At 42.0% G+C, this 13,086-nt stretch overlaps 1 protein-coding gene across 6 annotated transcripts in view; it reads left to right on the forward strand.

Annotated features, from left to right (window-relative positions):
• The first annotated feature begins 1,783 nt into the window (after positions 1-1,783).
• The window catches only part of LOC135221777 (pleckstrin homology domain-containing family F member 2-like), a 117,883-nt gene continuing 106,580 nt past the window's right edge, over positions 1,784-13,086 (forward strand). For 4 of the 6 annotated variants that reach the window (XM_064259607.1, XM_064259612.1, XM_064259613.1 and 1 more), the window contains exon 1: positions 1,785-1,934. In XM_064259607.1, coding sequence (XP_064115677.1) covers positions 1,919-1,934 — 16 coding nt within the window. In that variant the 5' untranslated portion in view covers positions 1,785-1,918. Of the gene's footprint in view, positions 1,935-2,029; positions 2,231-13,086 lie in introns of those variants that run through there. The other 2 variants (XM_064259611.1, XM_064259609.1) reach the window with 2 other exon arrangements.

Here is a 13,086-nt window from a genome sequence, read left to right on the forward strand (position 1 = left end):
GCTGTAATGCTATTCAGGACAATGTTTTGATCCATTAATTTCGGCAGATTTTGTTTCCATGGAGTGCATCTAGCACTTCAAGAAATAACAACGGAAGCAAAATAAGTTTATGTTTAGAAAATACTAAGAAGCACGAAGTTAGCAAAGTAAAGGATATTACCAGGCAACTATAACCACTTTTCCAGTTCATGAGGAATAATGTCTCGTTCATTATTGGAAATCCAGGTCACGGACAGACTTATCCATAAAACATAGAGAAGATGCTAAGGTATGAAGAACGCAGTATTAGACTTGGTCTTAATTATTTCCAGCTCACTGTTGCCACTGCGATCTAAGTATTATTATTATTATTATTATTATTATTATTATTATTATTATTATTATTATTATTATTATTATTATTATTATTATTATTATTATTATTATTATTCAGAGGATGAGCCTTATTCATATGGAATAAGCCCACAGGAGCCATTAACTTTAAATTGAAGCGTCCAAAGAACATGATGTTCATTTGAAAGAAATAACAGAAGGTAATAGTAATTACAAAAAGAAGAGACCAATTATTAGAAAGAGCAAAAAATGGATAAATAGATAAAAAATAAATATATAGATGAAGATGTAAGTAAATTATTAAAGTACAAGACTTGTTTTAGGGTAGTAATGCATTGCATTTTCACTTTAACTTGTAGGCTCTAATTGCGCGACATTCCTTTGGAGACTTGTTCCGCACATAGATATAACTTTGGTCCCGCAGTTCAACAGCGTGACGCATAAAGGATCTCAGGAACTGAGAAATTCGACAGCTATAGGCACAGCAAATCTGGTCGCTTTTGGCAGGAAAAGAGGACCAGGGATCAGTTATTATTACGAAAGTTCTCTTTTTAAAATGCATCTTATGAAAAATTGACAAACGACCATCGGTTGCTGGTCCAATTCATCACTGCTAATGTTAGGCAACAAATTTACCACCTGGCGAAAGCAGACATCAGCACCGAAGAAAATTATTGTAGTAAAGGAAGGACAAATTTCCCAAAATAGATAATTTTAAGGAGAAAGCCCCATGCCACTACTTTATGGATTTTTCATTCATGGGAGTGTGTTCTGTTCTAAGAGCCACAGTATCGTTGATTTTTTTGTTTCAAAACCAAAAAAGTCATGTTAAGACTGAAAACGACTTGGTCTGATGGTAGGAAATAGTGAATTATTTTTTGACGGCCAAGAAAAATATTAAACAATTGTATTTTCAACTTAGTTTCGGTGTTCCATAGCAACATTACCAATTGGTCTTTATCTTGCCACTTGTCCATGGTCCAGCTCTTCCTGCTCCATTACGAATAATCTTTATTCCTGAGAAGGTGCTAAGAAGAAAACGAAGCATAGTCTGATTTGTTTACATAAAAAGATTGTCTCTGCAAAAATATGTCATTGACTTCAGCATATATATATATATATATATATATATATATATATATATATATATATATATATATATATGTGTGTGTGTGTGTGTGTGTGTGTGTGTGTGTGTGTGTGTGTGTGTGTGTCCAGAAGGATCCACAATAATATACTTAATATATATATATATATATATATATATATATATATATATATATATATATATATATATATATATATATGGTAGGAGTTTTGCTGCAGAGTTTTCATGATTGAATTTGGAATACCAGTTCACAATATACTACCTTATGTTTGGGTGAATCTTCGTTCTTTTATATTGCGAACACGTATTTCTTTAGTAAAGGAGCTCCTGCGAAGTTACGAACAAATTTGGTAATTCATAATGATGACACTGAGTGGGCGGGGTAGATTAAAGAGGCATTCCAAAATGTTGACAATGAACGCTTCTACTTGTGCTGTTAATGAGGCCTTGTAACGGAGGTCAGTGAACAAAACAAAGATGGTGGATCGGCTGGGTAAGTTTCTTCTCATATATTCATACTTCAGGCGTGTCTGGCTTTCTACCAGTGCGAAGTAGATTGTTCTCACTTACACTACATGAGTAGTATCTTTATGCAGTTTGTGAAAGTTTTCTATGGATTTTTGATCTTGGAGGAAAGTTGCTGCCCAGTTCGAAGTCTCTCTTGTGACCTGCCCTTTTCCCTTTCCTTGAACTGCTTTCTAATTTCCGTCGCCCTTTTGTTGGTCATGTATTGATGTTGGTTGAGAGTCGTAGGAAGTACTTAATTGTGACGAAGCGTGACAATTCAAAGTGAGTTTTTGCAGAATATTTAGTTTCTTGATCAGTAATTACTACCTAGCCTACTAGCCTATTACTAGCTACTACAGGTAGGTGCTAGGTAGCCCTATACCCTAGGTAGGTATAGTATCGGTAGTTTACAGATTCCCGGGCCACTTGATGTGAAGGCTGACACGGCGGTCGGAGCTCCCGTAGTTCCGCCACGGCCTTACTGTAACCCCTGTGGCTAACGCGCGCAGCGCAACATTACCTCTTGGCAGAACATGCCGTGCTTGCCAAGAATCTTTAAATATGCGGATAAGGCGTGAAGCGCCGTTCTGCCACGGCCTTACTGGCAGCACACTCTAAGCTTAGCCTAGTCCACTTCCATAACCTCATGCCACGTTAGGTTACCCAAGCCTACTAGCTATTTATTGTGAAAATCTTCACTGAAGCTTAATACCTACCCTTAAGTTAAATTGGAGTGTGTAGGCTGGCTACCTGATAGGGTAAAACACCACTGTGCGGACAGGCGGACACTACCTTTGAGTGGTCACTTTCCCAAAAAATAACTTCAGCACTTCCAGTATCCTGAATTAGAAGCCAGTCATAACCCAACCAGCGTGGAAACAATTGATTGAGACCCATATTCTCCTCTCAAACTAGGGAAAACAACCGACTGAACTAGCAGATCCAGTTTCCACCGCGCATGAAGCCACCCTCTGAAAAAGTACTTTAACACGTCCTGACACCGGAGATGGGCATCAGTCACGAGTTGTTGGTGGTGAGAGCAACACCTCAAGACCTCTACTCCCCTTTCAAAGTAAATATTTTCTCCCAAGTCAGAAATTAATGTCATATTTTAAGATGAAACAGTCTGGCTATACGCAGTGCACACATACCTCCATGACGCTTTCTAAATTCTTACTTAGGGTAAACAATCACGGACGATCCACCATAATCACGCTGGCCGGGTCTTATTCACTTGATATTTAATTGGTGAAACAAGAATACAATTAGAACTCTAAGCATACCATTCAAAAGACTGAAGTTTCGTCAACATAATGTGATATATGAAAGCCCCATACGAACTAAAATAAGCATGTGACGCTCTGCGTAAAATATGTTTTCAAGGCAGTTTTGAAATCCAATATGGTGGCGATCGTGTGGCTGGACGGGTCTACTCACGGATGGACACCATCTTTCCCAGCCTTCTCGGCACACATTTGAACAATGTTAGTGTATATATGTAATGTTTATTGATCTTACTCAAGATTGCAGTTGTAATCAGCACAATAAAACAACATTTTGTTGCCTATATTAGTGAAAGTATGAAACTTGTTATTCCCGGGGTCATGGTTTGAACTGAATTCATTTTTACCTTGTAATTGGTGTTTTTATCCTTACTGCCATCACAACTGAAACTCCACAGTGCTTATTTGATTGTTATTATATACATTTTGGTCTTAATTCACTCCACATTGCACTTGAACCATGTTGCTGTTCCTGGTTCCTAAGCGCTCACTCCACCAACACAGTTACGAGCAGCAGACGACGACACAGCAAAGTTTTATTCCCTTAATTGTTTACTTTACTCATTATTTAACTCAACTTTACTTTGTTATTTCAAAATGTTTATTTAATTCATGTCTATTACCCGTTTTTTGCAACCAAATAACCCCGGAAAATTACAGCTATTTCTAAAGTAGATACAATTCAATGTTTCTAACCTTGTCGTACATCTGGCTGCCGAAAACCATATTAGTGGAGCTTCACACATACGCCGAAGCATTATTATAAACTGTTTCCATGAATTCTAGTTGTCATAGTAATGCAATAATGATAAAATTGCTTTAATATTTATGTATACGTAGGGTAGAACACCACGGCAGGCCAACCCTCATCACGGTGGACGGGTCTTATTCACTCGATATTTAATTGGTGAAACAAGAATACAATTGCAACTCTAAGCATACCATTTAAAAGACTGAAGTTTCGTCAACATAATGTGATATATGAAAGCCCCATACGAACTAAAATAAGCATGTGAGCTCTTCATAAAATATGTTTTCAAGGCAGTTTTGAAATCCAATATGGCGGCTACATTTTGCATGGAAGGTTCTCATCAGTGACGGCCACCATCTTTCCCCAGCCTTCCCAGCACTCATTTGAACAATGTTAGCGTATATATGTAACGTTTATTGATCTTACTCAAGATTGCAGTTTTAATCAGCACAATAAAACAACATTTTGTTGCCTATATTAGTGAAAGTATGAAACTTGTTATTCCCGGGGTTATGGTTGGAACTGAATTCATTCTTACCTTGTAATCGGTGGTTTTTATCCTTACTGCCATCACAACTGAAACTCCACAGTGCTTATTTGATTGTAATTATACACATTTTGGTCTTAATTCACTCCACAGTGCACTTGAACCACGCTGTGGTTCTGGTTCCTAAGCACTCACTCCGCAAACACAGTTACGAGCAGCAGACGACAACACTGATTATGAGATGCAAAGCTTTATTCCCTTAATTGTTTACTTTACTCAATATTTAGTTTAACTTTACTTCAAAATGTTTATTTAATTCATGTCTATTATCCCTTTTTTGCAACCAAATTAACCCCCCAAAATTACAAATGTTTCGGATGTATACTTACAAGCAGACGACGTGAGGAAAAATGACTCATCGTTGCCAATCTAGTGGAGCGTCTCACATACGCCGATGCATTTACAAACTGTTTCGATGAATTCTAGTTGTCATAGTAATGCAGTAATGATAAAATTGCTGTAATATGTACGTATATATAATACAAATAGATACGCTAATTTCACTTATTTCCCCGGTTTTGTGTAAGTCTTATACCTAGTTTGGAGGGTAAACACATACCAATTGACAACACTGATAAACAATTGAAGAGCGCAAAACGCCGCAAAGAATGCCGTAGTCCCCTTGAATAAGTGCTGGTAAGAGGTTGGTTTATGATTGTTGTGATGAAAGTGTCCCAGCGTCTATGGGTACAAGTGGTGTGCAGATTTAGCACAGGAAATGGGAAGTTTGTTGACACAAGCAACTCCGTAAACATCAAGATGGCGTCAATCTTCGTAACATTTTTAGTTGTAAGTAAAAATTTCTAAAGCGTTTTGGTGAGATTTCCACTGCCGTAGCCACCCTTTTCACTACCCTCTGTTTAAATCTTAAAATTTGGCCTTAATTTCTAACTTTGGAGAAAATACTTACTTCGAAAGGAGAGTAGAGGTCTTTAGCTCCGTTTCTCACCAACAACAAGTCGCGACTGATGCCCATCTCCGGTGTCAGGACGCGTTATAATGTACTTTTTCGGAGGGTGGGAAGCGTTGATTGTAGGTGGCCTGTTTGGCCTGCTGTGATGTTTTACCCTATATACTTTCGATACATAGCCTAATTTCACCAATTTCCACGTTTTGTGTAAGTCTTATGCCCAGTTTGGAGGGTGAACACATACCAATTGGCGAGAGAGAGAAAGAAAGGCGAAGGAAGGAAGGACTGGGGTGGCGGTGAAGGCGGGGGGGGGAGAGGGTAGGTAGAGCTATTTATGCTTGTTCGTATCCATTTCTGGATAATGTAGTTTTTGTCTCTTGGTACAAGGACAAGTGTCGTTATTCTGTACGATTAGTGATTCACGATACCCTTATAAATTACTGCACTGGGTGTAATGCACTATAGCTAAATCTCGTTCTGATACGAGTGTTTGTTACAGAAATATTGCCCAAAAACGTGCTTGCACTGTCTCTGAAACCCATAGTAGGTATGCTGCTTAGTTGTCAATCAAGTTTTTTGTAATCAAGTATTTTTTACAAGCTAGCTATTGTATAAATTTGTATTTTTCTCAATCAAAACATATGCCCCTCAATGCTAACTTTCCCCTTTTAACGACTTTCTGGTCATTGCAAATTCGGCCCCATTAATTTCTTATGGTGCGAAAACAGACAGAGGCCCAGGGACCGAAAGCGATTGCGTCACACTACGGCGGTAATCCGAAAGTAAAACATCTTCATATATCCAAAAAGTAAATAATAAAGATATATATGCGCATTACGATTATAACAATTACACGAATAACTGATAACAATCAGTATGAATAACGTAAACTGTTCTGCAAGAAAGTTGAGTATAGCAATTCATCTACAATAGGTACGAAAGTCAAAATGTCGTGACGTCGTAATACAGGGCTTAAAAGAACGTTCTAATTTAGAAAAATAATGACTTAAATTTGAGTCAGAATCGAGTTACTTTTTCAATAACGAATATTTTCAAATTAATCATCATAAATATGTCAAATATTGATGTTTTACTACTTATTTAAATTATTACATATCTAGTGCATGCTTCGTCGTCGTCTTCTACCTAAACAGTTGTTTACTTAGAAACGTTGTGCCCAGTGACCGTGTTCCGATTGTTGTGATGAAAGTGCCCCAGCATCTATGGGTACAAGTGGTGTGCAGATTTATCACAGGAAATGGGAAGTTTGTTGACACAAGCAACTCCACAAACATGGAGATGATGTCAATCTTCTAAGATATTTAAGTGTAAGTAAAAATTTCGAAAGCGTTTTGGTGAGATTTGCACTGTGTTGGCCACCCTTTTCACTACCCTCTGTTTAATGCTTTAAATTTGGCTGTAATTTCTAACTTTGGAGAAAATACTTACTTCGAAAGGAGAGTAGAGGTCTTTAGCTCCGTCTCTCACCAACAAGAAGTCGCGACTGATGCCCATCTCCGGTGTCAAGACGCGTTATAAGTACTTTTCCGGAGGGTGTCCGTCGGTGAGTTGAGCCAGTCCATGCAGTTGTTTACCCTACAATTCCAAATATTAGAAGATTGACACCATCTCGATGTTTTCTGAATCGCTTGTGTCAATAAACTTGACATTCCATGTGTTAAATCCGCACACCACTTGTACCCATAGACGCTGGGGCACTTTCTTCACAAAAATCGTAAACAGTGACTTCCACCCACGACTTATCCAAGGAAACTATGATTTTTAATAGAAGAAGAAGAAGCAGCGTGCACTAGATAATTATTTAAATAAATAGTTAAACGGCAGTATAAGGTCATGAATTGCATAAATTTTTTACTTATTCATGTTTATTAATTTGAATATATTTGTTGTTGAAAAAGTAACTAGATTCCTGACTCAAATATCAACAATTTTGCTTGTGAACAGTACCTACAGCATTCTTCGCGCTCTTCTATTGTTTAATTAGTGTTGCCAATTGGTATATGTGTACCCCCCAAACTGGGTATAAGACTTACACAAAACTAGGGAAATAAGTGAAATTAGCGTATGTATTTGTTGTATATATGCATATTGGAGCAATTTTATCATTATTGCAATACTATGACAACTAGAGTTCATGGAAACAGTTTGTAAATGCATCGTCATATGTGTAACTCCACTAGATTGGCAACAATGAACTGTCAATTTGCCGTCTGCTCATATCTACTTTAGAAATATCTGCAATTTTGGGGGGTTAATTTGGTTGCCAAAAAGGGTTTAATAGACATGAATTAAATAAACATTTTGAAGTAACAAAGTAAAGTTAAACTAAATATTGAGTAAGGTAAACAATTAAGGGAATAAAACTTTGGACCTCATAAACCGTGTACTCATGTGCTGCCCGTAACTGTGTTTGTGGAGTGAACACTTAGGAACCAGGAACCGCAACGTAGTTCAAGTGCAATTTGGGGTGAATTAAGACCAAAACATGTATCATTACAATCAAATTAGCACTGGAGTTTCAGTGGTGATGGCAGTAAGGATAAAACCACCGGTTACAAGGTAAAAATGAATTGCAGTTCAAACCATGACCCCGGGAACAAGAAGTTTCATACTTTCACTAATACAGGCAGTCCCCAGTTTACGACGGGGTTTCCGTTCTTGAGAGGCGTTGTAACCCGAAAATCGTCGTAAGTCAGAACATCATACAAAATACTAAGAAAATCTTCCTTTTAATGCTTTGGGTGCATTGAAAACTATGTAAACTGCATTCTTATTGCATTTTTCATCAAAAAAACCTTCAAATATTGATTATTTTGCATTTTTGGTGTCATATTTCTTGTGCCAGATGAGCGTTGAAGGCGTCGTAACCCTGGAAATAATTTCTGATGAATATACTAATTGAAAGCTTCTTAACCTCGAAACGTCATAAGCCGAACCCGTCGTAACCTGGGAACTGCCTGTATAGGCAACAAAATGTAGTTTTATTGTGCTGATTAAAACTACAATCTTGAGTGAGATCAATAAACGTTACATATATATACGCTAACATTGTTCAAATTAGTGCTGGGAAGGCTGGGAAAGATGGTGGTTCCGCTGCGCTTATGAATGGCACCTCATGCCGGTGCTGCCATATTGGATTTCTAAACTGCGTTGAAAACATATTTTACAAAGACCTCACATGCCTATTTTAGTTCGTATGGAGTTTTCATATATATCACATTATGTTGAAGAAATTTCTGTCTTTTGAATTATATGTTTTGTTCATGATATATATATAGCTGTATTTTTCCGAGTCCGACAGAATTTTAAACACTTACGACACACTCAGTGGGAGTCAGGTGGTTAGTACCCATTCCCGCCGCTGAGAGGCGGGTATCAGGAACCATTCCCATTTTCTATTCATAATTTTTCTGTCGCCGGTGTTGTAAACATCTGTTTGCAGCACCTCCGTCTAGATTTTGGAAACTTATTGGCTACTTGAGTATCCCTTTTGGGTTTTTTTTGGTATCTGAATTGGATCGGTGGCTAGGCACACGTTGATAGTGGATTGATTTGATTTTGGTATTGACTTTTCTTTGAATAAGATGTCAGGGTCTAGTTCAGCTAGCGCTAGATTTTGCTCTAAGTCCGAATGTAGAGGTAGGCTACTGAAAGCTTCAGTAGACCCACATACTGTATGTAAGGTTTGCAGGGAGCATGAATGTGCGTTTGAAAGCCGTTGTAAGGAGTGTGAAAGCTTAACAGATTCTGAATGGAAGGCGTATGAAACCTATCTTAAGAAACTTGAGCTGGATAGGGTAAGGAGGTCTTCCTCCAGGAGTGTTTCAGGTAGGCAAGATTTTAATGATTCTCCTGCTAACCCTCCTTCTGTAGTTAATGCTCCTAACCCTGTAGTGTTGCCTTCGGGCCCTGAAGCAGTGTCTGTAGAAGGTAATACTTTATCTTTGATTCTTGAGTCGATTCGTAACTTGGAATCGAAAGTGATGGCTCTTGAGAGCAAAAGTGAAGTGCTAAAGTGCAGTGAAAGTGCCCCTTGTGTAGTGGAGGGTGCGTCAGATCGGCCTTATTTCGCCTCTAGGCCAAGACCTCTGCTTGACTCCCAGGTTATGGGGAGAGAGCATGTCGAAAGACGAAGGAGGGTTACGAGGAACCCCCACCGATCTGACGTGCCTTTGGCAGCTTCTGATGAACCTACCCAGACTGCCAAGGAGCGTGCACGTGCACGTCTCCTCAAGGAATGCTTTTCGTCTTCAGAGGCTTCCTCCCCGCGCAAGGGGTGGAGCTCTCATGCTGCATCACGTCCGCTGAAAAGGACGGCTCGTGTTCGGGACGCTTCACGTCCAAGTTGTTCTCCGGAACTTTGCTCTTCACCAGATAGTGCGTTCGCTGCTTTTCCTCCGCAGAAGAAGCGTAAGGATTTTCGGATGTGGAGGCTTTACTAGATGACTCTTTCGAGCGCCGCAGTCGCTCTAAGGTGCGTGAAGTGGCGGTTCCTGGGAGTAGGAAGAAGGTGTCCCCTCGCCACTCTCCTGCTCACAGGATCAGCCCCTCCCCAGAAAAGGAGGCTTCACCTACAAGTAAGATTCTTCAGTCGCTGCAGCAGCAACTTCAAGATGTGATTATGTCTAGAGAGCCTCTTCCACGTCGCCTTAGGAAGGATGACAGTCTTCCTGTGAAGAGGTCGAGGCGTTCTCCCTCTCCTCCTCGCTCGTCTCTCTCTCTGTTTGAGTCTCCCTCTAGAGTTCGTTCTGCTCCCCAGCGGCTCTCTAGAGGAGGCGAGAAACCTGTTTCTCGCTCTCGGGAAGCGGTTTTACCCGCTCGTACGAAACCTGATGATAGGAAGCGCGTTTCAATGGACGCCGAACGCGCTTCAGTGCAAGTCAAGCGCGCTTCAGTAGACGCCGAGCGAGCTTCGGTGCAAGTTAAGCGTGCGCCAGTGGACACTCAGCGCGCGCCAGTGGACGCCAGGCGTACACCAGTGGCTGTCGAGCTCGCTCCAGCCGGCGCCAGAAGAGTGGCATCGGACGCCAAGCGCGCACCTGTGGACGCCAGTTTTCCACCACCGCAAGCGCAGGTGGAAGCGGGAACTTTACCTGTTCGCCGCTCTTTCTCTTTTGAGAAGGCTCGTGATTCTTCTTTACTTCCTCCGACTTCTCCAGTGTCTGAAGAGGAAGTTAGTGACGCTTTCGTCAAAGTGGACGACGAACAGCAGTTGGCTCCCGTCTCGACGGACTACAAAGTTTTGACCCGTCTTCTCCAGTCAGTGTTTGCGGACACGTTTCAGCCTGAAGCTCCGCGAACTCCTCCCTCTCAGTTTTCGTCATCCAAAGCTTCTAAGATCTCGGGCTTTGTGAAAATGAAGAAGTCGCTGTCCACGAAGCAAGCTTTTCGCTAAGTCCACGATTGGATGGAAAGGAGGAAGGCTTCAGGCAAGACTTCTTTTGCTCTGCCGCCTTCAAGACTTTGCGGGAAAGCTGGTATGCGGTATGAGACGGGAGAAAACGTCGGAGTTAAACTTCCAGCCTCGGCTCAAGGCGATTTTGGAAGTATTGTGGATGCCTCCAGAAGATCTTTTCTGTCATCTTCGAAAGTCTCTTGGACGCATAACAAGCTAGACTTTCACCTTAAAGGCCTCTTCAGGATGCCAGGTCCAGAAATCCTGATTCCATTAGTCTGGGGGAGCTGTCCAGTGTATTGTCTTGCATGGACAAGGCCGTCAGAGATGGTTCTGAGAAGTTGACTGCTCATTTCAGCACGGGACTGCTTAAGAAGAGAGCACTCTTTTGTAATTTTGCCGCTAAATCAGTCTCTCCAGCACAAAAGGCGGATTTGCTTTTCGCTCCTTTCTCAGACCATCTCTTCTCCCAGTCTATGGTAAAGGACATAGCCGCCAGTCTACAAGAGAAAGTAACATAGGACCTTATAGCTCAGTCATCAAGGAGACCAGCAGGTACATCGTCTTCTGGGGTCTCTACTGTAAAGAAATCGAAGCCCTTTCGATCTGGATCTTCCTCGAAGCCAGCCCCTCGAGGAAGAGGCACTTCCAGAGGCAAGACCCCCTCTCCTTCGAAGAGAGGGAAGTGATATGGAAGTCCTTCAGCCACTGGTAGGAGCCAGACTTCTACATTTCGCGAGAGCCTGGGAAGAGAGAGGTGCAGACGCTTGGTCTCTGGACATCATGAAGAAGGGGTACAAGATTCCGTTCCTGAAGTTGCCCCGCTGTCTTCGACACAACAGGTCTTCGACCTGGGTTCTCCAGGTTTTTACAACCGTCTGTTCCTAGTGCCGAAGTAGTCAGGGGGGTGGCGCCCCATTCTGGATGTCAGCAGCCTAAACCGCTTCGTTACCAAGCAGAAGTTCAAGATGGAGACACCTCAATCTGTGCTAGCAGCCTTAAGACCGGGGGATTGGATGGTCTCACTAGACCTTCAGGACGCATATTTTCATGTCCCCATCCATCCCCAATCAAGGAAATACCTGCGGTTTGTCCTGAAAGGGAAGGTATTCCAGTTCAGGGCACTCTGCTTCAGTCTAAGCACAGCGCCGATGGTGTTCACCGTTCTTATGAAGAACGTTGCGAGGTGGCTCCATCTTGCGAAGATAAGGATCTCTCTCTACCTAGACGATTGGCTTATTCGAGCCTCATTGCAAGACCGGTGTCTGGAGGACCTTCACACGACTTTGTCGTTAGCGAAGTCCCTGGGACTTTTAGTGAACCTCGAAAAGTCGCATCTGACTCCTTCTCAATCCTTAGTCTATCTGGGGATTCAGATGGACTCAGTGGCTTTTCGGGCTTTTCCGTCCCAGGGGCGACAACTTCAATGCCTAAGCAAAGTGGCAGCCTTTCTAGGGAAAGAAACATGCTCGGTGAGGGAATGGATGAGTCTGCTGGGGACCATTTCCTCACTGGAGAAGTTTGTTTCTCTGGGAAGGTTGCACCTTCGACCACTTCAGTTCTTCCTGTCCAACAATTGGACGCGCAAACAAGATCTGGAAGCGATCTTGTTGTTGACGGAAGAGGTGAAAGAACACCTAAGATGGTGGTCGGATCCGCAGAAGCTTACGGAAGGGCTTTCGCTCAAGCTTCGGAACCCCGACCTAGTGTTGTTCTCCGACGCGTCTTCCACGGGTTGGGGAGCAACACTAGGAGGGAGGGAAGTGTCAGGCACCTGGAGAGGGGAACAGGTGTCCTGGCACATAAATCTCAAAGAACTTTCAGCAATTTACCTTGCGCTAAGGTTCTTTCAAGAGGAAGTCTCCAACAAAGTGGTTCAGATCAACTCAGACAACACCACAGCCCTGGCATACCTCAGGAAACAGGGGGGAACTCACTCTCCTTCTCTGTTTGCCATCGCGAAGGATGTCCTGCTATGGGCGAAGTCGCAAGACGTCACGATCCTGACAAGATTCGTGTCAGGTGTAGAGAACGTTCGAGCGGACCTTCTCAGTCGGCAAGGACAGCTTCTGCCGACAGAATGGACCCTTCATCAGGAGGTATGCCAGTCGTTGTGGAAGCTGTGGGGACATCCTCATGTGGACGTTTTCGCAACTTCCCGGACGAAGAGACTTCCGTTGTATATTGCTCCCCAGTTCTGGACCCGGGAGCAGTGTCAGTAGACGCCCTAC

The sequence above is a fragment of the Macrobrachium nipponense genome, chromosome 3 (genome assembly GCF_015104395.2).
Source record: "Macrobrachium nipponense isolate FS-2020 chromosome 3, ASM1510439v2, whole genome shotgun sequence".
NCBI classification, from domain to species: Eukaryota; Metazoa; Arthropoda; class Malacostraca; order Decapoda; family Palaemonidae; genus Macrobrachium; species Macrobrachium nipponense.